Source organism: Anas acuta, chromosome 29 (genome assembly GCF_963932015.1).
Source record: "Anas acuta chromosome 29, bAnaAcu1.1, whole genome shotgun sequence".
Lineage (NCBI taxonomy): Eukaryota > Metazoa > Chordata > Aves > Anseriformes > Anatidae > Anas > Anas acuta.
Genome location: NC_089007.1, coordinates 1057978 through 1079127, shown reverse-complemented (window position 1 = coordinate 1079127; position 21150 = coordinate 1057978). Strand labels below are relative to the sequence as shown.

The window sequence follows — 21150 nt, the reverse complement described above, 5'->3', positions numbered from 1 at the left end:
CCAGGAGCACTCTGCACCATTACATGAAGACTCAGACCAGGACATCCCTTTTTGCATTGCCCCATGCCATATTCCCTTTAGCCCGTGCAGAGCTCAAGCAGAGCAGCAGAGCCTCACAAAGACTATTTCTTCGACCTGCTCTTTACGTAAATTTGGAGAAAAGCCAAAGCACAAAGCACCAGCACTAAGGAAATCCACATTTATTACACAGCTGGAACATGGGATATGCCATGCCATACCATACTGATACATAAGGACAATACATACATGTACAAAGGTCTGTGTGTAAGCCATATTGATTCTATGCCACCAAGAAGTGGAGTGAATGCACATATTCTGGAACTTTAACAGATTGCACAATAAATTGGAAAATATTTTGAAGACATGCGGAATCTTATTTCAGCCAAAAGACTACTGATTGAGTCATCTTCTTCAGAATATCTTTGAGCTCCTGGTTTCTCATGCTGTAGATGAGAGGGTTCACTGCTGGAGGCACCACCGAGTACAGAACTGCCACCACCAGGTTCAGGGACGGGGAAGAGATGGAAGGGGGCTTCAGGTAGGCAAATATTGCAGCGCAGATAAACAGGGAGACAACAGCCAGATGAGGGAGGCACGTGGAAAAGGTTTTATGCCTTCCCTGCTGTGAGGGAATCCTCAGCACAGCCCTGAAGATCTGAACATAGGACACCACAATGAAAACAAAATAACCAAAGGCTAAACAAACACCAGCCACAACCACTCCAACTTCCCTGAGGTAGGCATCTGAGCAGGAAAGCTTGAGGATCTGGGGGATTTCACAGAAGAACTGGTCCAGGGCATTGCCATGGCAAAGTGGTAATGAAAATGTAGTGGCAGTGTGCAGCACAGAATAAATAAAACCACTTCCCCATGCAGCTGCTGCCATCTGGGCACAAATTCTGCTGCCTAGGAGGCTCCCGTAGTGCAGGGGCTTGCAGATGGCAACGTAGCGGTCATAGGCCATGACAGTGAGAAGAGAAAACTCTGCTGAAATGAAATAGAGTAGCAGAAAGACCTGTGCAGCACATCCTGCAAAAGAAATGGCCCTGTTATCCCAGAGGCAATTGGCCATGGCTTTGGGCAGAGTGGTGGAGATGCAGCCCAGGTCGAGGAGGGCGAGGTTGAGGAGGAAGAAGTACATGGGGGTGTGGAGGCGGTGGTCACAGGCTACGGCAGTGAGGATGAGGCCATTGCCCAGGAGGGCAGCCAGGTAGATGCCCAGGAATAGTGCAAAATGCAGGAGCTGCAGCTCCCGTGTGTCTGCAAATGCCAGCAGGAGGAACTCGCTCACTGAGCTGATGTTGGGCATTTGTTCCCTCTGAGCATGAGGACCTTTTGAAGGATGAAAAGGTTCTGACAGGTTAGGAGAGATGTCTCTGAGAAGAGCCTCTGCCATTACCTATAGAATCCTGACTCCCTTGGTTGCTTGAGGAAGAAGCCAGCTCTTTCCCCAACCATAACAACTAAGTGAGATGATACTTGACAAATTTAAATTGATATTTAGCACTTAGTTCCAGTGAAGATACCTCCATTGAACGTCCCTGTGAATTAGGTCCAGGATAGTGCTGACCCGTATGAGCATCACATAAGCAGACAGTAAGAGCACCTGGGACAGGTGGAGAAACAAAGAAGAATTCTGTGATGTTCCGAAGAAATGAAGCAAGAAGAGAAAGGCAGACATGTATGACATAAAGCCTTCTCCCTACCCAGCTTTGCCTTCCACCACACAGTTAGCACCACTGCAAGACTGGTGATGTCAGCTTCTTTGCTGCGCGCCACACTGCGGTACAATTCACCTCTTCTCTCCAGAAGGTGCAGATGCTGAGGGGTTTACTTCTGGCCTGGGCCACGAGGCAGCAGAGAAAAGGGCTGTGCTGGGTGGGAAAGGAAACTGGGGCTTTGCTCTGGGAAAGGCACCTGTAATGCAGGAGAGGGCAGAGAGCTTCCTGAATCTTCCTTCCACGGCATTTCTGAATCCATTTACCTCTCATTCTGTACGTGTGTCTCTGTTTGCAGATGCCCCTGCTGGGAACTGTCTCTGTCCACATGTCTCTTCTCTATCCATGCTCACAGACTCAATCTGACTTGCTGTGTGCTCGGCTCTGCCCTGCACACTCCTCCTGGGTAAAGGGAAAGGTCTGGAGACATTGCTCTGTTTGCTGGTCCTAATGAACAAAGTACCTAGAGGAGAAAACAGAACAGGATCAGACTGTAATCAGAGATGAGTGGAGGGACTTTCAAAGGCTCTGCACCAACCTATGTATCTTAGTGTAATGTTCTAGTAGCGTCAGTCTCCTAGACAAATATAACCACACCATTAGTACGTAATCTGCCACATCACTGAAGCTGGAAAATGGAGACAGAGACACCTAACGGTACTCTCTGTCTTGAATTTCTACTTGAAAAGTCCCCTGTGCAATGCCTTGGGGTGGTGTGGGGCTGTGAGCAGTCAGCCCCAGGCAGCAGGCAGCAGGCCCCTGCCCTGCCCTGCTGGGGGGGGGGGGCTCCTTCCACCCACAGCTTCTCCCCAGAGCCCCCCAGGCAGGCTGAGTGCTGAGCTTGGCAGGCAGCAGAGGCCCTGCCCCAGCACACAGGCCCTGGGGCACAGCAGGGATCCTGCTCTGTACCACAGCCATAGGCACCTCTGCAGGTGCCCTGCAGCACCTTCTCCTCCACACTGCACAAGCCATGAGAGACATCCTGGCAGCTCCTGGCCAGGCAGAGACGTCCCAGATCCAGGAGCCCCTTCCAGGAACCTCCCCTGCACTGTCCTGCAGCCAGAGACCTACCGTGTGCACAGCTATGAAGGTTTCTCCTGCACTGAGCTCTCCTCTGCCTAGACCCTCCAGGCTGCCTGGAATCCCTTTCTGCCTGGGTGCCTGCAGTCTGAGTCCCCAGCCCTGTTGCACTGTGCAGAGGAGCTGCTCCTGGGCAGAGCTGTCTCTCTGCACCAGGACCCTCTTACCAGGAGCCCTCTCTGTCCAGCTCACCAGCAGAGACCCAGCCTAAGGCATTGTAATGACCTCTCTGGTGGCTTTGGTGATGAGCCCACGAACCTCATGCATTGAGAGACAATTGAAGACGTCTCTCAAGAAGTCCGAGTCAGAGGCAAGTTTCCTGCAGTGTCCCCCTGAGGGACAGCACTGAAATAGCCTCCCTTGGAGCTTGTTAGAGCAGAGCATTGGAGGCAGTGAGGACAAGCAGACAAAGACAATGTGAAGGTGACACTGATATGTAGGAAAGCTGAATGTGTTTCACCAAGCACAAGGGCCAGGCCTTGACTCCCAGCCCCTGGGAAGGGAGATCCTTTCCCTTCACACATTGCTCAAGCCTCTTCCTGGGGCAGTAGGAGACAACGATTTCTTTCTCTTCATGTCCAGTCTCAACATCCTGAAGTCAACTTAGTGGCATCATTTATGTGTCATGCCATTTTCCCCTAGAAAGGAAAGTAGCTCCAAAACCACCCATCAGGCAGTCTCAGGCTACTTTTGCTCTGCTTGGAGACTCTGCAACTGGGCCAGAGAAACCCAGGTGTCTCAGCCTCTCTACACAGGGCAGGTGCTTTAGGCCCTGAACCCCACCTTGGCAGAACTTCTCTGGGCACTGTACTGAACCCTACCAAAATGAGGAGCTACACTCTGGGACTGCCCAGAGAAGTTGTGAATGCCCTGTCGCTGGAGGTGTTCAAGGCAAGGTTGGATGGGGCTTTCAGCAACCTGGTCTAGTTGAAGGTGTCTCTGCCTATGGCATGTGAGTTGGAATTATGTGATCTTTAAGGTCCTTTCATACCAAACTGTTCTGTGTAAATATGAAGCACGGCACCATACCAGCTACTAGGAAGAAAAATTAACTCTATCGCAGCCAAAACTAGAACAATAACCACCCCTCATTCCATACCATATACATCATTCAAATTACTTTATAAGTATTTATATTAATAACAATTATATTGTTATTCTAATTAATTATTATCGTCATAATTTTATTATTGATATATTAATAATATATCAACATGAATATATTATTAACTATAATAAAAAATTAATAGTATTAATAAATTTAAAGAAAGTTGATTTATTTAATAAAATTAAATAAAATTAATTAATTACAAATAAATTAATAAATATAATATTAATGAATAGTACATGTCGCGTTAAAGGGGTGTAGCTGATTAACCGTTACGGGCCCGGTTGGATTCAGAGTACTGAACCAGTCAGACATTCACCAAAAACGTAATAGCCGCCTGGGGGTCCGCTCAGACATTCACCAAAAACGTATTAACCACCTGGGGGTCCGTTCAGACATTCACCAAAAATGCATTAACCGTCTGGGGGTCTGGTTAGATTCAGAACACTGAACTATCACGAATAACCACCCTCACCCTAGTTGCATTAATGAGAGCTATCACAATGCAATCAAGTATGGTTTATTACAGCAACAGATAATCAGGTTCTTTTGGATTGCCGGTGATAGTGACTCTCTGCAAAAGCAAGCTAGGATGCATGAAATACACAGGTGTTATAGGTGTTACAGATGTTATAGGTGTTGTAGGTGTTACAGATGTTATAGATGTTATAGATGTTACAGGTGCGTAGCCTAGGAATAAACGCGTTAAAAGATTATAAGCAAGTATTCAGATCTCACCCAAAGGCATCCCAATGGGGGGGGAAGAGAGGCTCAGCCCGTCGACTGATCCCAGGAGTCAGGAGGTCCTAAAGATGTTGTATGTCCTCGGGATGGTATCTCCCCTGACGGTGGTATCTTCCCTAACATCCCCTCTCTCTTGGGCCAATTTATATTATTTTCTATCTTTTAGGTGGAGCTTGAGTGGCTCTAGTCAAGCATATCTTAGTTATGATTGGTGTAAAGTTTTCCCGTCTCCGTTTAAAGTAATAGGCTCCGAGAAATTCAGAGCGCATGCTCAGTGAGGGGTGGTCGCACCTTGGAGGCGGGTAGCTTTTGGGATGGAGGTGTGTTTTGGTATTATAATGATTTTATAATGAGCAAAAAGTACACTAGGGTACAGCATTTGTCAAAACATGACAGGTCTTTGGCTTAGGGTGGCAAAAAGTGCAGCTTAGTACACAAGAACAATCGAGGCCCCACCTGATTACAGAGCCTAGCCGTGGTGTCTCCACTCCACTCTATGCTCCGTGGTGTTCCTTAGGGCTAGCACACCAAGTTTCCCCAGCGCGATAGCATCTAAGGTTGGGAGCCTAGGGAATGCTCAGGTAATGCAGTTATGCCCTACCCTGAAAGCCTCTTCAATGCTGTACCTTTTCCTTAAAAGTGTGAATGTTAGTTTTATTTTCCTAGTTACTTCAGGCATTTACACCACAGTACATTATTATTATTATTATTATTATTATTATTATTATTATTATTATTATTATTATTATTATTATTATTATTAAAGTTATGATAGGATAAAAAAGTTGGACTTGATGATCCTAATGGGTCCCTTCCAATTCGGGATATTCTATGATTCTATGATTCTATGAAAATTATTGCCGCCTGCATAACTCAGGAACCATCTCTTCATCTCTTAGAAACTATTAATAATTACACTCTTTTACACTCTTTGCCTTTTATTCTCAAGGAGTAAATCTATGCAGGGCAGTGGGGGATGATTTCTTTCAATTCTTCACTCTCCCTTTCTCCTTCACCTCCCCCTTCTCCTCCAGGCTAATAACAAGAGCTCTTCAAAGCTTTGAATATCCTTGGGATGGTAAAACCAGCATATTCCTATTGTGATGTTTCCTGAATGTGTTTCAGGTTTTGTTTAAATTTAATCAACTACTTAAGCATGCCATCCAGAGATCTGTCCAGAGCCAGGAGAGTTAAGAATGGCAGGGAGTGTGGGAGGATATGGACAGGCACCTAGAGCAGTGGGCATCTCCAGTGCTCTGGAACTTCACTTCTGAGAATGTGCAGAATCCAAAAAAAATAAATTAAAACACCTGTGAAATGCTTGAAAAAAGTGTGTCATCACCCTGGCAATTCCAAAGAGACATGAATCACTGCGATGTGCTGGGCCTTGACCTATGCTTAACAAACCACAATCAACACCTCCCAACCCCTGTGACGTTTCCTGCAGGCACACGCCAGCCCCTGTGACAGGTTCATCAGCCAGTCCGAACCTTGTGAAGGGCCCAGCAGCCACTTCAAACCCTGCAACAGGCCTTGCAGGCACTCCAGCTCCTGATATGGGCCTAAGTTAGGTGCGTGTGTTGATCTGCTTGAGGGTAGGAAGGCTCTGCAGAAGGATCTGGATAGGCTGCACCGATGGGCTGAGGTCAACTGCATGAAGTTCAACAAGGCCAAGTGCCGGGTCCTGCACCTGGGGCGCAATAACCCCAAGCAGAGCTACAGGCTGGGAGAGGAATGGTTGGAAAGCTGCCAGGTGGAGAAGGACCTGGGAGTATTGGTGGATAGTCACCTGATTATGAGCCAGCAGTGTGCTCTGGTGGCCAAGAAGGCCAACAGCATCCTGGCTTGCATAAAAAGCAGTGTGGCCAGCAGGGCTAGGGAAGTGATCATCCCCCTGTACTCAGCTCTGGTGAGGCCGCACCTCGAGTACAGTTTTTTGTTCAGTTTTGGGCCCCTCGCTACAAGAAGGACATCGAGGTGCTCGAGCTAGTCCACTGAAGGGCAACGAAGCTGGTGAGGGGTCTGGAGAAAAAGTCCTATGAAGAGTGGCTGAGGGAGCTGGGTTTGTTCAGCCTGGAGAAGAGGAAGCTCAGGGGTGACCTTATCACTCTTTATAAGTACCTTAAAGGAGGCTGTAGCGAGGTGGGGGTTGGTCTATTCTCCCATGTGCCTAGTGACAGGACAAGGGGGAACAGGCTAAAGTTGCGCTAGGGGAGTTTTAGGTTGGATCTTAGGAAGAACTTCTTTACTGAGAGGGTTGTTAGGCATTGGAATGGGCTGCCCAGTCACCATCCCTGGAGGTCTTTAAAAGACGTTTAGATGTTGAACATAGTGATATGGTTTAGTGGAGGACTTGTTAGTGTTAGGTCAGAGGTTGGACTCGATGATCTTGAGGTCTCTTCCAACCTAGACAATTCTGTGATTCTGTAAATTCAAACTGACCCCTGTGATAGACCCTATAGCTACTCCAAAACCTGCAATAGGCCCTACAGCCACTCCAACTCCTCTGAAAGACCCTGTAGCCAGAACAACTCCTGTGTTGGGCCCTGCAGCCACTCCAGTCCCTATGATGGACCCCATGGCTGGGCCAGAGAACCAATCTGTGTCAGTATTGGTTGCCTCTTTACGCAAGAGAAAACAATGGGTGTGGAAGTCAGTTTTTCTTTAGAAAGGAAAGAAACTCCTACCTGGACAAGAAAGGAGGAAGAAGATGAGGCAGGTTTCTCTAAAGCTGGGCCATCATGGAAGCAGGAGAACAAGGAAGAAGAGATCATATTAAACATCAGAAACCAAGTGATCCCCTCGCTACAAGAAGGACATGGAGGTGCTTGAGCCCCTCGCTACAAGAAGGACATGGAGGTGCTTGAGCGGGTCCAAAGAAGGGCGACGAAGCTGGTGAGGGGCCTGGAGAACAAGTCCTACGAGGAGCGGCTGAAGGAGCTGGGCTTGTTCAGCCTGGAGAAGAGGAGGCTCAGGGGCGACCTTATCGCTCTCTACAGATACCTTAAAGGAGGCTGTAGAGAGGTGGGGGTTGGTCTGTTCTCCCACGTGCCTGGTGACAGGACGAGGGGGAATGGGCTAAAGTTGCGCCAGGGGAGTTTTAGGTTAGATGTTAGGAAGAGCTTCTTTACTGAAAGGGTTGTGAGGCATTGGAACAGGCTGCCCAGGGAAGTGGTGGAGTCACCATCCCTGGAAGTCTTCAAAAGACGTTTAGATGTAGAGCTTAGGGATATGGTTTAGTGGGGACTGTTAGTGTTAGGTTAGAGGTTGGACTCGATGATCTTGAGGTCTCTTCCAACCTAGAAATTCTGTGATTCTGTGATTCTGTGATCCCTTTCCCAGGGTAAGCTAGAAGGTATGGGAAAACATTTCAGCCATTATCTCAGTGAGCACATTATTACCTGGCTGCTCCAGTTCTCGGAGAAAGGGGCCAATAGCCTGGAATTAGAGGACAAGGAAGCCAAGCAGCCAAAATCCCGATCTAGGGAAGGGGTGACTGACAAAGGGAACTTAATCCTGTCATGCCTGAAGGAAAGGTATCCTTTCAAGAAAGGTCTTGTATGTCAACCAGGAAAGTGGACCAACATGCTGAGGGATATCCAGTACCTGAGGAATTAACAATGCTGAAGGCGATTTGTAGGAACCTAGACAACAAAGAGCTATCCAGAGATCCAGGTGAAGTCAAGTGCACACGACCCATATGACAGAAGTTTGTACAGAGCACACCATCATCATATGCCAGCTCATTGGCAGTAATGACCTGGGAAGACCAAGAGGAACCCACAGTGGATGAATTTGCAACTATGGCATTACAAAGTCTCTCTTCTTCCCTATGGGCCTGCATTTCGTCTTGAGAGAAACTTTCTCATGAGGTGCAAGAACTACAAGAGAATACATCTTCTTCTTCACCTGCACTAACCAATACCTCAACTATCAGGTGTAAGCATCAATAAAATTCATATAGTGGGTGCATACTATGTGTCACCCTGTGGTTTTGACTGTGTGACCATGGAAAGGCCATGAGAAAATGGGGTGCAAAAAATCTACCTCCACACTAGAGGCAAGGAAACATACATGAAGTGCAAGGAAAAAACATTGGCAAAAAGTGGTTCTTCTGAGAAAATTGCTGCTCCAGTTTCTAGCGGCAGTCCTCCCAACAGCATAATTAATACTATGAGCAGGACTGGAGGGACCCAGCCTCCAGCCAGGGGGAGGAAGGGAACAATCAGTGACAAAAGTCCTCAAATCGACTTTGAAGATTATTGGCCTGGCACATCAAACCCAGGCTGAAGTGAGTCCAACTGGGAAGGAGTGGCAAATGCAACCCATTGGGACTGGCCTGGAGGCTCTGTGCAACCTTGGCATAGACTACTTCAGGAGAGAGTACTTCAAAGGTCCACAAGGGTATTGGTGGGCTTATGGCACAGCTGCCTTGGAGACGGAGGACAGGAAACAGTTGTCTACCTTGCCCACTCTCTCACAGGACCCTGCTGCTGTGGAGGTGCTGATGGCCAATGAACGACAGGTGCCAATCGCTACCACAACAGTGCGCCTGAGGCAATATTGCAATAACAGAGACTCCCTGATTCCCATTCATGAGCTGGTTCATTGACTGGAGAGCCAAGGAATGATCAGCAACACTTGCTCACCCTTTAATAGTCTCATATGGACCGTGCAAAATTCTAATGGTGAGTGGAAGATAACATTGGACGTTTGTGGCCTGAATGAAATCACACCACTGCTGAGTGCTGCTGTGCCGGGCATGCTAGAACTTCATTCAGTACAAACTGGAGTCAAAGGCAGCCAAGCGCTATGCCACAATTAATATTGCTAATGCATTTTTCTCCATCCCTCTGGCAGCAGTGTGAAGACCCCACTTTGCTTTCACATGCTAGGTCATCCTGTCCACCTGGAATTGACTGGCCCAGGGCTGGAAACACAGCCCTACCATTTGCCGTGGGCTGATCCAGGCTGCTCTAGAAAAGGGGGAAGCTCCTGAACACCTGCAATCCCTTGATGACATCACTACGTGGGGTAGCACAGCAGAAGAAGTATTTGAGAAAGGGAAGCAAATGTTCCAAATCCTTCTGAAAACTTGTATTGCCCTAAAACAAAGTAAGGTCAAGGGACCTGCATAGGAGATCCTAATGTAGGCTGTCCAGGTTCAGGGAGACCCGTGCTGGGGGAAAGGTTGAGCAGCGGTCAGCGTGTGATGAGCAATTGCGTTGTGCATCACTTCCTTTATACATACAATAATAATAAAAATAAAATTTCTTAGTATTTATTTCATCTTCATATTCATTTCGTTTTCATATTCATTTTCTGTCCTTTTAAACTATCTTTATTTCAACCCATTATCTTTTTTGGGGGGTGGGTGTGAGCTAACATCTGTGTGGCGCTGAGGTGCCTGACAGGTTAAAGCACAACATGTTTGACAACCACACTCCAACAGCACAAATCACACTTAAAAAAAATCAGTCTCTGACATCTACAGAGAGAAGCAGTCAGTAATGACTTCAGTCTGTTTCAAACACCACACCCCAGGAGAGTTTTAAGGAACTGTCATCCCTGAGGCCTTGGGGACACCTCGAGGGAGCACAATGGCACAGAGCAAGCAATCAGGAGTTGGACTCAATGATCCTTAAGGGTTCCTTCCAACTCGGGATATTCTATGATTCTGTGATGCCATGGTTGGGTGCTGTGCTGTTGAGATGGCCAGTCTCCTAGGCTCAAGGGGAGCTCCTGGCAAGCGGGCAGTGGTGCAGAGAGACAGCTCTGCCCAGGAGCAGCTCCTCTGCACAGCGCAGCAGGGCTGGGGGCTCTGAGTGCAGGTGGCACGGGGAGAGGAGAGTGTGTGGCAGGACAGATCTGCGTGCTCTTGACGCCGTGAGTCTCTGGCAGCAGGGCAATGCAGGTGCAGTTGCCTAAGAGGTCTTGTACATCTGGCACATCCGATGGCTGATATAACATATGTTCAGATGGTTCTCTCTGGTTATGCAGTGCTTTAGATAATGACATTATGAGGGGGCGTTTCAAGAGGAAGATCGAGCCTTGATTTACCTGAAGGGTAAGGCTTTTTCTGCCGTCTGTGCTTTCACATTCCTGCTGTGGAGGGGAGCAGGTTTCGTGGTAATGAATTGTCAGATTTGTACAGGAGACTGAAACTCCTGGAGTATTGCACTGAGAAATCAGTCTGTCAGTGATGAAATTTGTAACGTACCTTCCCAAGCCTCGTCTCACAGACAGCACCAACATCACATTGTGGTCCTCTAAGGTTTGGTCTAAGCTGATCTTTAGGAGCTACAAACCTCCTGTCTTTGGGAGGTGTCTGCAGGCCAAAGCAGAGCACAAAGCATTTGCAATGAGCATGAGCTGCCTCCTCTGCAGGCAGAGCTGCAGCACAGGAGGGTCTGCTGAGTGTCCGTCTGTCCCGCCCTGGCCTTGCCTCTCCGGCAGCAGCACGCTGGCATTCCTCCTGGCTTTTCCACCTGGCCATGCTGCTGCTGTTCTTGTTCCCAGGCTGGCTGGGGATGGGGGTTTCACATGCACTTGGAGTGAGCCCTCGGTGTGCTTGGGGAAAGGGGAGTACAGGGTGAGGTGTCTGGAAATGTGTGCTTTGAGACTGGATTCTTCTCTCCAAAGAGGCACCAGCACAGGGCAGTTGACACTATGACTCACAGACAGACTGGATGTGCTCTCTAAAGGACACTGCACTAAGGACAACGTCCCTTTGATGATCCACAAGGTTTACTTAAGTACAGTAGAAATGCTTAGAAATGCCTCATAAATAACCTTCAGGTGTGGTGGGGCAGCTAGAACAAAAGAGATGAAATAGAAATCACCATATGAACTTTACCACTTGCTTTGGGGCAGGGCTGACTCCCGCAAAGCCCACACAGAGTCCGTGCTCTCAGTGAAACACGTAAGCAGCATCAGCCAGAAGTCATGAAAGGAACCTGTCAAAAGTCTGAACGGAAGTGGAGATTTGTTTGGGAGGGATTAAATTAGAAATGTGATGAGTTTTCCTCTGAAATGAGAAATACATGCTTACATGAAAAATTGAAATATTTTTTTCCAAGATAACTCTGTTGTAAACTATCAGTGTTTTTCTGTTCCTTCAGCAGGACCCCATGCCCAGAAACAGCAAATGGCCAACAGCAGCTCTGTGAGTGAGTTCCTCCTGTTGGCGTTCGCAGACACGCGGGAGCTGCAGCTCCTGCACTTCGCGCTCTTCCTGGGCATCTACCTGGCTGCCCTCCTGGGCAACGGCCTCATCCTCACCACTGTAGCCTGTGACCACCGCCTCCACACCCCCATGTACTTCTTCCTCCTCAACCTCGCCCTCCTTGACCTTGGGTCCATCTCCACCACTCTGCCCAAAGCCATGGCCAATGCCCTCTGGGACACCAAGGCCATCTCCTATGAAGGATGTGCTGCACAAATTCTCTTTTCACTCTTCTTTGTTGGAGCAGAGTATTCCCTCCTCACCATCATGGCCTATGACCGCTACGTTGCCATCTGCAAGCCCCTGCACTATGGGAGCCTCCTAGGCAGCAGAGCTTGTGCCCAGATGACAGCAGCTGCTTGGGGCAGTGGCTTTCTCAATGCTGTCCTGCACACAGCCAGTACATTTTCCCTGCCCCTTTGCCAAGGCAATGCTGTGGACCAGTTCTTCTGTGAAATCCCCCAGATCCTCAAGCTCTCCTGCTCAGATGCATATCTCAGGGAAGCTGGATTAGTTGTATTCAGTGTTTCTGTGCTATTTGGTTGTTCTGTTTTCATTGTTATTTCCTATATTCAGATCTTCAGGGTAGTGCTGAGGGTCCCTTCTGAGCAGGGCCAGCACAAAGCCTTTTCCACATGCCTCCCTCACCTTGCTGTGGTCTCCCTGTTTATCAGCACTGCCATGTTTGCCTACCTGAAGCCCTCCTCCATCTCTTCCCCATACCTGGACCTGGTGGTGGCAGTTCTGTACTCAGTGGTGCCTCCAGCAGTGAACCCTCTCATCTACAGCATGAGAAACCAGGAACTAAGGGATGCGATGAGGACACTGGTAGAATACACAATTCTTCAGCATATTCGCCTATAATAATATGCCCATAATCAGAAATGCCAGCTTTTCTCAGAAAGTTTTTACATATTTTTTACATATTTTTTATTAATATCTATCTGTACTATTATTTTCTCTATATATATTTTTTTCTGATTTATAAAATATTATTCTTAGCCTCCTACAGGTTAATTATTTTCTGATGGAACATCGCTTCCTGTGTAGATAAACTCAATAAGGATGTCATCGGAAATTCAGTGGTCTCTTGTTCCATCGCTTTTCATCTACTCTGGAGCTGGGGGAGCAGCCGCAGCATGCAGGAGAGGCTCAGGGCCAAGAGCCCAGCTGCCACATGGAGGAGCAGCTCTGGTGGCCCTCAGGGCTGCCCCTCACTGCCCACTGGACTCTGCATCTCTGCTGCCTTTGGGTCGGGGTTGCTGCTGCTTCCCTGGAGCCATAGCCATGGCCAGCAGCAGGACATCGCCTTTTTGCTGCTGCTCTCTTTTGGCTTCCACTTTATTTCTTTGTGCTCTTGTATCTGTGTTGCTCTTGAGGTCTCATATGCTTTGCTGACAGTCCTGTGGTCTCTGCAGTGGCATCCCTGTGGCTGCAGGAAGCAGCAGGTAATGTGCAGCCCTGCCTGGGTCACTGCTGGCCTCCCTGATAGAACCACAGAATCAAAAGGGGCTGCTCAAGGCAAACCCAGACGCATCAATACCTCCTCCAAATGTGTCATCAGGAATAGAGCCAAGGGATTGCTCCCTGCTCTTCTGTATTCTGGGGTTTGTCATGGAGTGAAGGACACGTGCTGAGAGTACTAGGGTGGTCTGTGAGGGACCAAGGGCAGGACATAGAGCTACCTTTATGACAGTATACCAAAGCAAACAACAACTGGTCTTGGACTCATCTGCATGGGAATGTGCCCCTGCTTTGGGGCTGATGGCTGATGGCAGCCAGGAGAGGCAACTGGATCTGCCAGGAAATGTCAGGGGAGCCAAGTGATGTGCTCAGTGAATAGAACCTCATAAAATGAGTGACCATCCAAAGAATCTTTTAGGGGGAAAAGCATATTTGAGAGGTCTAGGGGCTAAGGAGGGCTCTGCAATGCCAGGGCAGGCACTGAAGAGCCAGCAGATGAAGGCATATAAGACTGCAGAATAATTGAGGAGACCCTATTTAAAGCCTTGTGGGCCAGATCTGGTCATCCTTCAGGGCTGCTTTCATTTTTCTACACAAAGGGGACCACTGCCTCCAAGATGCCTGTGGGAACATGAAACATGCATAAAGGCCTGGAAAAAGTTACCCTGGGTCTGTAGGAGCCATTCTGGAACCAAAACTTGTAGGCAGGATGCACACTTCAGCTGCTGGGCACATTGTGCAGGGTGCTGCTACAGGCCTTTGTGTCCTTCTCCATGCTGGCTTAGGAGCTGCTTCTTTCTCAGGAACAGAATAGCCAATAGAGGTTAGTCAGATACTCTGAGTTCATGAAAGCCATCAGAAAGCTGCCCCTAAGAAGATGACTGATATTGGGAAGTCAGGAGAAGCCTGGCTAGGAGAGATGTGAGATTTGAGGGAGGATAGGTGTGAGGGATGTGTTAACAATTTGTGTCCATAAAGAACAATTCTGTTTGAATCCTGTCTGCCTCTGGGTCCTGCACTGGCAATTTAATTCTTGAACCACAGATGCAGTGTGTCCCAGTCTCCCCCTCATTCTAGTCAATTTATCATGTCTTCAGAAAACACTCCCTAAATTTATGAACCTGTTTGCTTTTGTTATTCTGGACTTCTATTTCTAACAGTTACAGCCTTTTTTCATGTCTTCTTTGAGATTAACTTAACACTGCTATAGATGTGTCTGTGAATGGCTGGGGAAGAATGTTTTAATTACTCGTGAAGCATCAAATAAGAAAGCTGTTTGTGTTTGATGTCTGGGAGTTTCAGAACAACTGATAACAACTAGTGACTGTTATGGGATACTATGAGGATCCTTGGTATCTGGCCAGGGGGGCCAAGAGATTAAGAGGAAGAAAAAAAGAAGCTGAAGGACGGTTGGGAGACAAGACCTGCAGAGAGTGTACAGAGAGTGTTCCATAAACTTGGAATAGTGCCGAGTGAGTACAAAGGTGAGAGGAAGACTATGAGCCTTCAGCATGAAAGACCCCTAGAGACCCCCAGAGGAGACTGATGCGCATGCTCCAGTAGGAGGAACTGGACCCCGGAAGCTAATTATAATAATCTATTTTTTTTAGAAGTAGTAATGAATATGTATTAGTCTAGGTGCATAAAAATCAACTGCTTGATGTAACTGGTGTGCGTCCTGGTGGAGTGGAGACTCCCGGTGCACCCAGCGCTGTTTGCTTACCTCTATTCCTTTATATTCTTTTAATAAATCCTATTTTTTTTATTTAATCCTAATTTGAATCCTGAGCCATTTATAACATAGGGAAACTTGAACAGCAGAAACTTATGATTTTGAAGAGGTAAGAATGTTCAGGTAATGTTGATCCTGCAGTAAAGCTGTTTTAAAGCAGTCATGTGAGGGCCTTGCCCTATTTTAACCTGTAACATTAATACTTAAACCTAAATGCTACTTCACACCCTGACGGGAATACACTGCTCTAGTGTTTGACCACAATATCCCTTGAAGCCAAAAGTAGTCCGTAGCCCCACTACGTTATCTTTACTCTCTTGCTCACCCTGATCCCTGCCCATAACACTACCTTTAAAATGCTCTATTTAGCCCTAGACTTCTTGCAGATCTAAACAAAACCCTAAAACAAAGAACTTGCACATACGCTACCCACAGACCTGACACCCCAAGCAGAACAACAAACCCTCCCACTAAACCTTTGATTATTCTCTAACATAGAAATGTGAACCCTAATCCCATACTTGAACAACACCTATGCCCCTGTTCCTGTGCTTCAACCTTCTCACCTTCAACCCTTTTCCTAACCCTTAACTTTAGATGCTTGGGCCCCTGGGGCAAGGCATGAATCTTCAGGTTGCTATGCAGTCACATGGCATTCAAAGCTGAATGTGAGGGGCCATGGATCTGATCAGCTTGTAGGCCACAAGGAGGAGATGGGTGGGAATGCTCCAATGAGCTCAGCTCTGCCTCAGGATCTCATGCACCAGCAGGAAGAATGTGACTGTGGTGGTGACTGTGAGGTCACTTCTGTCTCCGCAGTTGATAGGACAGCAGCAGGAATGCATCATGGAAAGGGACTGTGAGGTCACTTCCATCTGGACTAGCTGACTGGTCACCCTTGACTTTCACCTGGGATCTGTACTTTTCAGCTGACATGTCCCAGTGGTCCTGGTAGTCCAGCAGAAGGCACCTGGTTGGCACGCTGACTGTGGGATCCCCTCTGCCTACATGACCAGGAGGACCCATGTAGAAAGAAGGCCCCAATATGGGTTGTCGTGTCCCTTCTGCTTGCGTATATGACTGGACAGCAGGAAGCACAAGGCTTTGGTGTGTCTAGCCAAGAAGCTGCAAGGCCAACAGCAGGCACATGGCTTGGAAGATGCTGGTGAGGTGACTTGTGTCTGGTTGGCTGACAGGCTGCAAGAAGGCTGATGGGTTGGGATGTCTACTTTAGGAGTGGTTTCCACCCTGATGAAGCTTTCTTTGGCAGTAAGAAAGAGCAGGAGTGAAAAACTGCTACAAAGTGCACCTTGGAAGGTTGGCACTGGTCAGAGGGATAAAGAAACATCCCTCAATGAGTAGTGCTATGGTACCAGAGGTCACCTGAAGAGTGTCCGTGATAAGACCCTGTTTTTATGTTTCAAGGAACAGCTGGTGAGGGTTGATGAGACATTAATGAAATGATGGAAATGCTGGGATGAGAGCAAGGTGGTGAACAGAGATGGGTGTCTGCAGTCTTCAAGGAGATAGGGCAAAGTATAAGACAGCATAGTAAAGCCTGCAGAGAAGGCAGAGGGTGCTGGCAAGAATGGAAGGCCCCAACAGCCCTGACATTTTTGTCCCCTTTGCTAGAGCTTATGAGTAGATGAGATGGAGTCATTGCAATGGAGACTCATTGCAACCTTGCAACCCTGCGCAGAGGCAGAGAGGTGTCATACCACTGTTCTTCTCTGGCATCACACTGCCCACCACATCCCACAGACCCCCAGGAAGAGCCCTAAGCCAGGCATAGGGTGCAGGATCTGCCCTCCCAGTATGTGCAGCCAGGCCTTGGTCCTTCTGCTTCACTAAAACCAACCAAGACCTTTCTCAGCACAGTGCCTTTGCCTGTCTGTAATCATGGCCTCCAATTAGCTGCTCTAACAAGTCCCTGAGGAGGCTGTCTTAGTAATAGCCATCAGAGGGGCCCATTAATACTCCAAGTCACTTCAACTTTTCCTTCTGGCTTTACTTTCTCAAGCAATTGCATCATTCTCCTCTCAATACCTGAGCTTCATATACTCAGCACCAAAATACACCACGGAACTCATTAAAATGAAGAAACTCCTAACATTTCTTCCATAATTTTCTTCAAGACATCAAGAATTTTTCAGCTAATTTGGGAGCTTTCATGTTGTAGTTAAGGAAGAAGATATCAAAAAGCACTAATAAAATATTTTCTCATTTTAAAGGGTGAATTTTGTTGCATTTCAGTTTGGAGCATCATTCTCTAAGTGATATTGATCCTGGGTGTCTCCTTTGGAGATTTGCATAGGGAGGAAAAGCAGACACTTGAGGTCTGACACTGCATGGACAACCTTGCTCCTCACCACCCCAGTCTTGCCATTTCTCTTACTGGCCACCAGGTAATTGCTTCTCATTTCCTTACAACAGACTTCACTCAAGGCTGCAGCTGGATGTTACAGCCCCTTTGCACCAACTTCTACCTGCTTTACTACGAGACCTGGCAGCACACAGATGCAGAAGTTTTTTTCCTATTTCCAACCAGAGAACAGGAAAACATGCAGCAATTAAAACAAAAACAAAACAAAACAAAACAAACAAACAAACAACAACAAAAAACAAGCTCTTCATCTTGTATGCCTCCTGTGAGGTTTACCTTCCCAATAGGATGATCGATAGGATGTTGTAAAAGATGAGGTTCCTGCTAAGGAAACAATTAGACGGACTACTGACAGATAGGCAAGCTGGGCTGCTTCTAACTCAAAGCTCAAAGCAGCAACTGGGTCAGTGAGACTGGTCTGAATGATCAAAGAATAAGGGGAGGGCAAACCAGGAGAACCATGGGAAGTGCATAGGTCCAGACAAGCAGCTGGAAAGGGGACATCCACCATGGACTGTTTCATCAACACAGATGCAAGTACCTGGCTGATGAGGGAGCACATCATGATAGATAAAGTGATGACAATGCAAGTACAGGTGAACACCAGTATTTATTTTCCTGTGATGAATTTACATCCTGACAATTTACATTTCTTCATGGTAGAAACTACACTGTGTGACATTTTATAGAAGGGATTGAATCTTCTGAAGTGATGAGTAGCTGCTCTATTAGTTAAGTACCAAAGAAATTACTGGGTATTGAGGCAGAGCTTTGCTGTCTGACCATAAGCAATCAGGAAAAAGCACGAGAGACCCCATTGTATTTGAGATAATTCCCTGGATTTGCAGTTGTCAGAAAGGACCTGCAGGTGACCAGAGCCCTTTGGGGGATTCAGGTGGAGGTAGGAGTTCCCAGGGAAACTCCACTGCCAGCAGTGCTCTTTATCCATGCAATTATAGTCCAGCCCAGAACACAAACCCCTTCAAGGACACACCCCTTCTTCAGTGAATTCCTGAGACTGACCCAAAGTTGAAATGGCCATTGGGAACCCAAGATACTCTCCTTTGTTTCTACTAGACAGCTGAACATCCATTTACCATCCTGGGTCATCTGCGGCAAATTCAGTCTGCAAGACTCCAGAACAGGACACTTCAAATGGCTGAAACAGAACCCATCAGCTTGCCCCACTTTGGGAAATCATCCCCTCCCAACTATGGGCATGAAAATGAAAAATGTAAAATGACTCGTCAGGTCAATGCACGGAGTAAAGAAAAGTCATATATATTGTGCTGTAGTGGTAGAAGGCAAAAAGCACTGCATTGTGCCTCAGACTAATCAAGGAGACATAATTTAGTTCAGTCACAAGATAAAGAAAAACACTCTAAGTGGAGTGAACAATGTTGATTTGTGGCCTAAAATGAAAAAGGATGTTGATCACTGGCGAAGGAACTGTCCCTTTGTGCCATCACCAATGCAAATTACACAAGAACTACATCACACAAAGTAACCTGTCCCACCCTGGCTCTGTCACACTATGAGGCTGGGGAGAGGAAAGTGACAGCCAAGAGATGCATTTGGGTGTGAAAGGTGGGGCCCAGCAGAGACAAGGAGTCAAGGCAGTGGGTAGGGGAGTCCAGGAGAAGCAGCCCAAGGGGTGGTGCTGCTTGTGAGGACACGCTTGTGCCAGCAGCCTGAGTGGGCTGCAGCTGTGCACAGGTGAGGGGAGGCCAGGAAGCACATGCCAAGAGCACTCCTGCCAGCAGGGCAAGGCTGGGGTCAAGGGCAAAGGGAGAGGCAGGCCCAGGGCAGGGGGTTGCAAGGGCACTGCTGATCTCCCTTCCCCTGCAGAAGCCACACTAGCCCTCAGCAGATGTGCTGGCTGGCACGCACAGGGAGGTCCTGGTGTGCATCAGAGAGCAGCAAGAAGTGCGCTGGAGAGGGCCAGGACGAGGTGGGTGGCAGAGCCCTATGCAGGAGCTGTCTGGGGGTCCCCTCTGCTGCAGCCACTGCACAGAGCATGGCAGGAGGAGGGCAAACAGGGCTTGTGGCCATGGGGCAGAGCCTAGCCCTGGACTCTCCATGACCACCTTGCAGGTCCTGGTGATGCACGGAAAAGACTCCACAACCATAGGGTTGTAGAGTAGGTATACTTTATTGTGGTGCACCGGGTGCACTGGGAATAGGTTCCCTCAAAAAGGTGCGCACCTGCCTGGTCGTCTCTCACAACTTTATACATGTACATGAATACTGTGACATATTACATGAGCTCTAATACATATTCATTAATTTCCCCCAAAAGGTGGACCTCTTCCAAGTACTCATTTCCATACTTCCCGCCCTTAGCTCCTTCCGGTTGCGCCTGCGCAGTGTAGCCCAGTAGTCGTGGGCAGGGGTCTTTCAGGATGAAAGCAACGAGGAAGAGGAGGTTAAACTTTTTACCTTTCTGGACTTTGACCTGCTGTTGGACAGTATTTAAAAGTTTTTTGTTTATCTTTGTCTTGTTTCCTGGCAACAAGTTGTTTATCCTTCCCTAATGAGTTGTTCGTCCTTCTCTCATCTATTGGCCTTGAGCGATATCTTCGTTTTTACATCTGCTTCTCATAAGGTTCTCATCTACATCCCTATAATTATGATGTTTTTAGGTTCTCATTCATATCCCCGATAATTAGGATACTTTACCATATATGTGGCTAAATACTAATTCGGATAAGTTTTCGTATCTTCCCCATCTCACTGACAGGCAGCAGTGAGGGAATGAATGCTCTGCGCCCCATTCCTGCTCTGCCCAGACCAGCAAGGGCCCAGAGCGGCCTCCTCTCCCCTGCCCCTGCAGCTCTAGGCTCCCTTTGTGCAACCCTGGCTCTGCAGCACCAAGCCCTGCTGGAAGCCCTCCCCTGCATGTTCCCACCACTCCGTGACACTGCTGTTGCCCTCCGCCGGGCACTGCCCAGCCCAGCCCAGCCCCTGCCCACCTCTTCCCACCTCCCTGACCTCTCCCCAGCCCTGCCCAGCAGCCCAGGCTAAGCTGGCCCCAGGGCAGTGCCCACTGCAGGCTGATGCAGGGCTCTGAGCATGACCACCACAGCCCCAGCCCCTCGCAAGGCACTGTAGCTGCTGGGACAAAGGTGGCTCTGGCTCCCCATCAGCCCCTGGGCTGGGGCCAGCCATGGCTCAGGAGATGGAGGTCTGTGAAGCTGCAGGACCCTTGCTCTCTTGCGTGGGAGATCCCCAGCACAGAGTGCCTGTGACCTGCAGGGCCAGTCCTGCTCTCCAGGCCCACACAAGAGACCTGGCTCAGGCACAGAGCAGCGTGCCCTGAGCAGCTGCCTGCACGAAGACCTTTCTCCTTTCTCCTTTCTCCTTTCTCCTTTCTCCTTTCTCCTTTCTCCTTTCTCCTTTCTCCTTTCTCCTTTCTCCTTTCTCCTTTCTCCTTTCTCCTTTACCCATGTGTGCAGGCCGAAAAATGCTTCCCTACGCTTCCCCAGGACCATCCCAGTTCCCAGGGAGCCTTGCCCAGGGCAGTGTGTCCATGCTGCCTGGCTGGCCATTGCTCCTTCTCTGCCCATACTCCCTGCAGGGCCCCGAGCTGGCAGTGCTGCTGTGCAGAGACAGGGACTGTGGTGGAGGAGTCCCCCCTGCCCGTGCTGCTCAGGGTGGGCAGCAGACCCAACTCTG

At 48.3% G+C, this 21150-nt stretch overlaps 3 protein-coding genes across 3 annotated transcripts in view; 1 reads left to right on the top strand and 2 right to left on the bottom strand.

The window, feature by feature from the left end:
* The window catches only part of LOC137845929 (protein YIF1B-like), a 129270-nt gene that overhangs the window by 19446 nt on the left and 88674 nt on the right, over positions 1-21150 (bottom strand). The window lies entirely within an intron of this gene.
* LOC137845825 (olfactory receptor 14C36-like) lies at positions 395-1330 on the bottom strand. Its single transcript, XM_068663306.1, has one exon. It carries the CDS (start codon positions 1328-1330, stop codon positions 395-397), a length of 936 nt encoding a protein of 311 aa, XP_068519407.1.
* On the top strand, positions 11819-12760 carry LOC137845824 (olfactory receptor 14C36-like). Its single transcript, XM_068663305.1, has one exon. The coding sequence runs from the start codon at positions 11819-11821 to the stop codon at positions 12758-12760; it is 942 nt and encodes a 313-aa protein (XP_068519406.1).

What these genes read in the sequence shown, in the direction of transcription:
- LOC137845825 (XM_068663306.1), bottom strand. Translation starts at nt 1,330, where the DNA reads ATGCCCAACATCAGCTCAGTGAGCGAGTTCCTCCTGCTGGCATTTGCA.
- LOC137845824 (XM_068663305.1), top strand. Translation starts at nt 11,819, where the DNA reads ATGGCCAACAGCAGCTCTGTGAGTGAGTTCCTCCTGTTGGCGTTCGCA.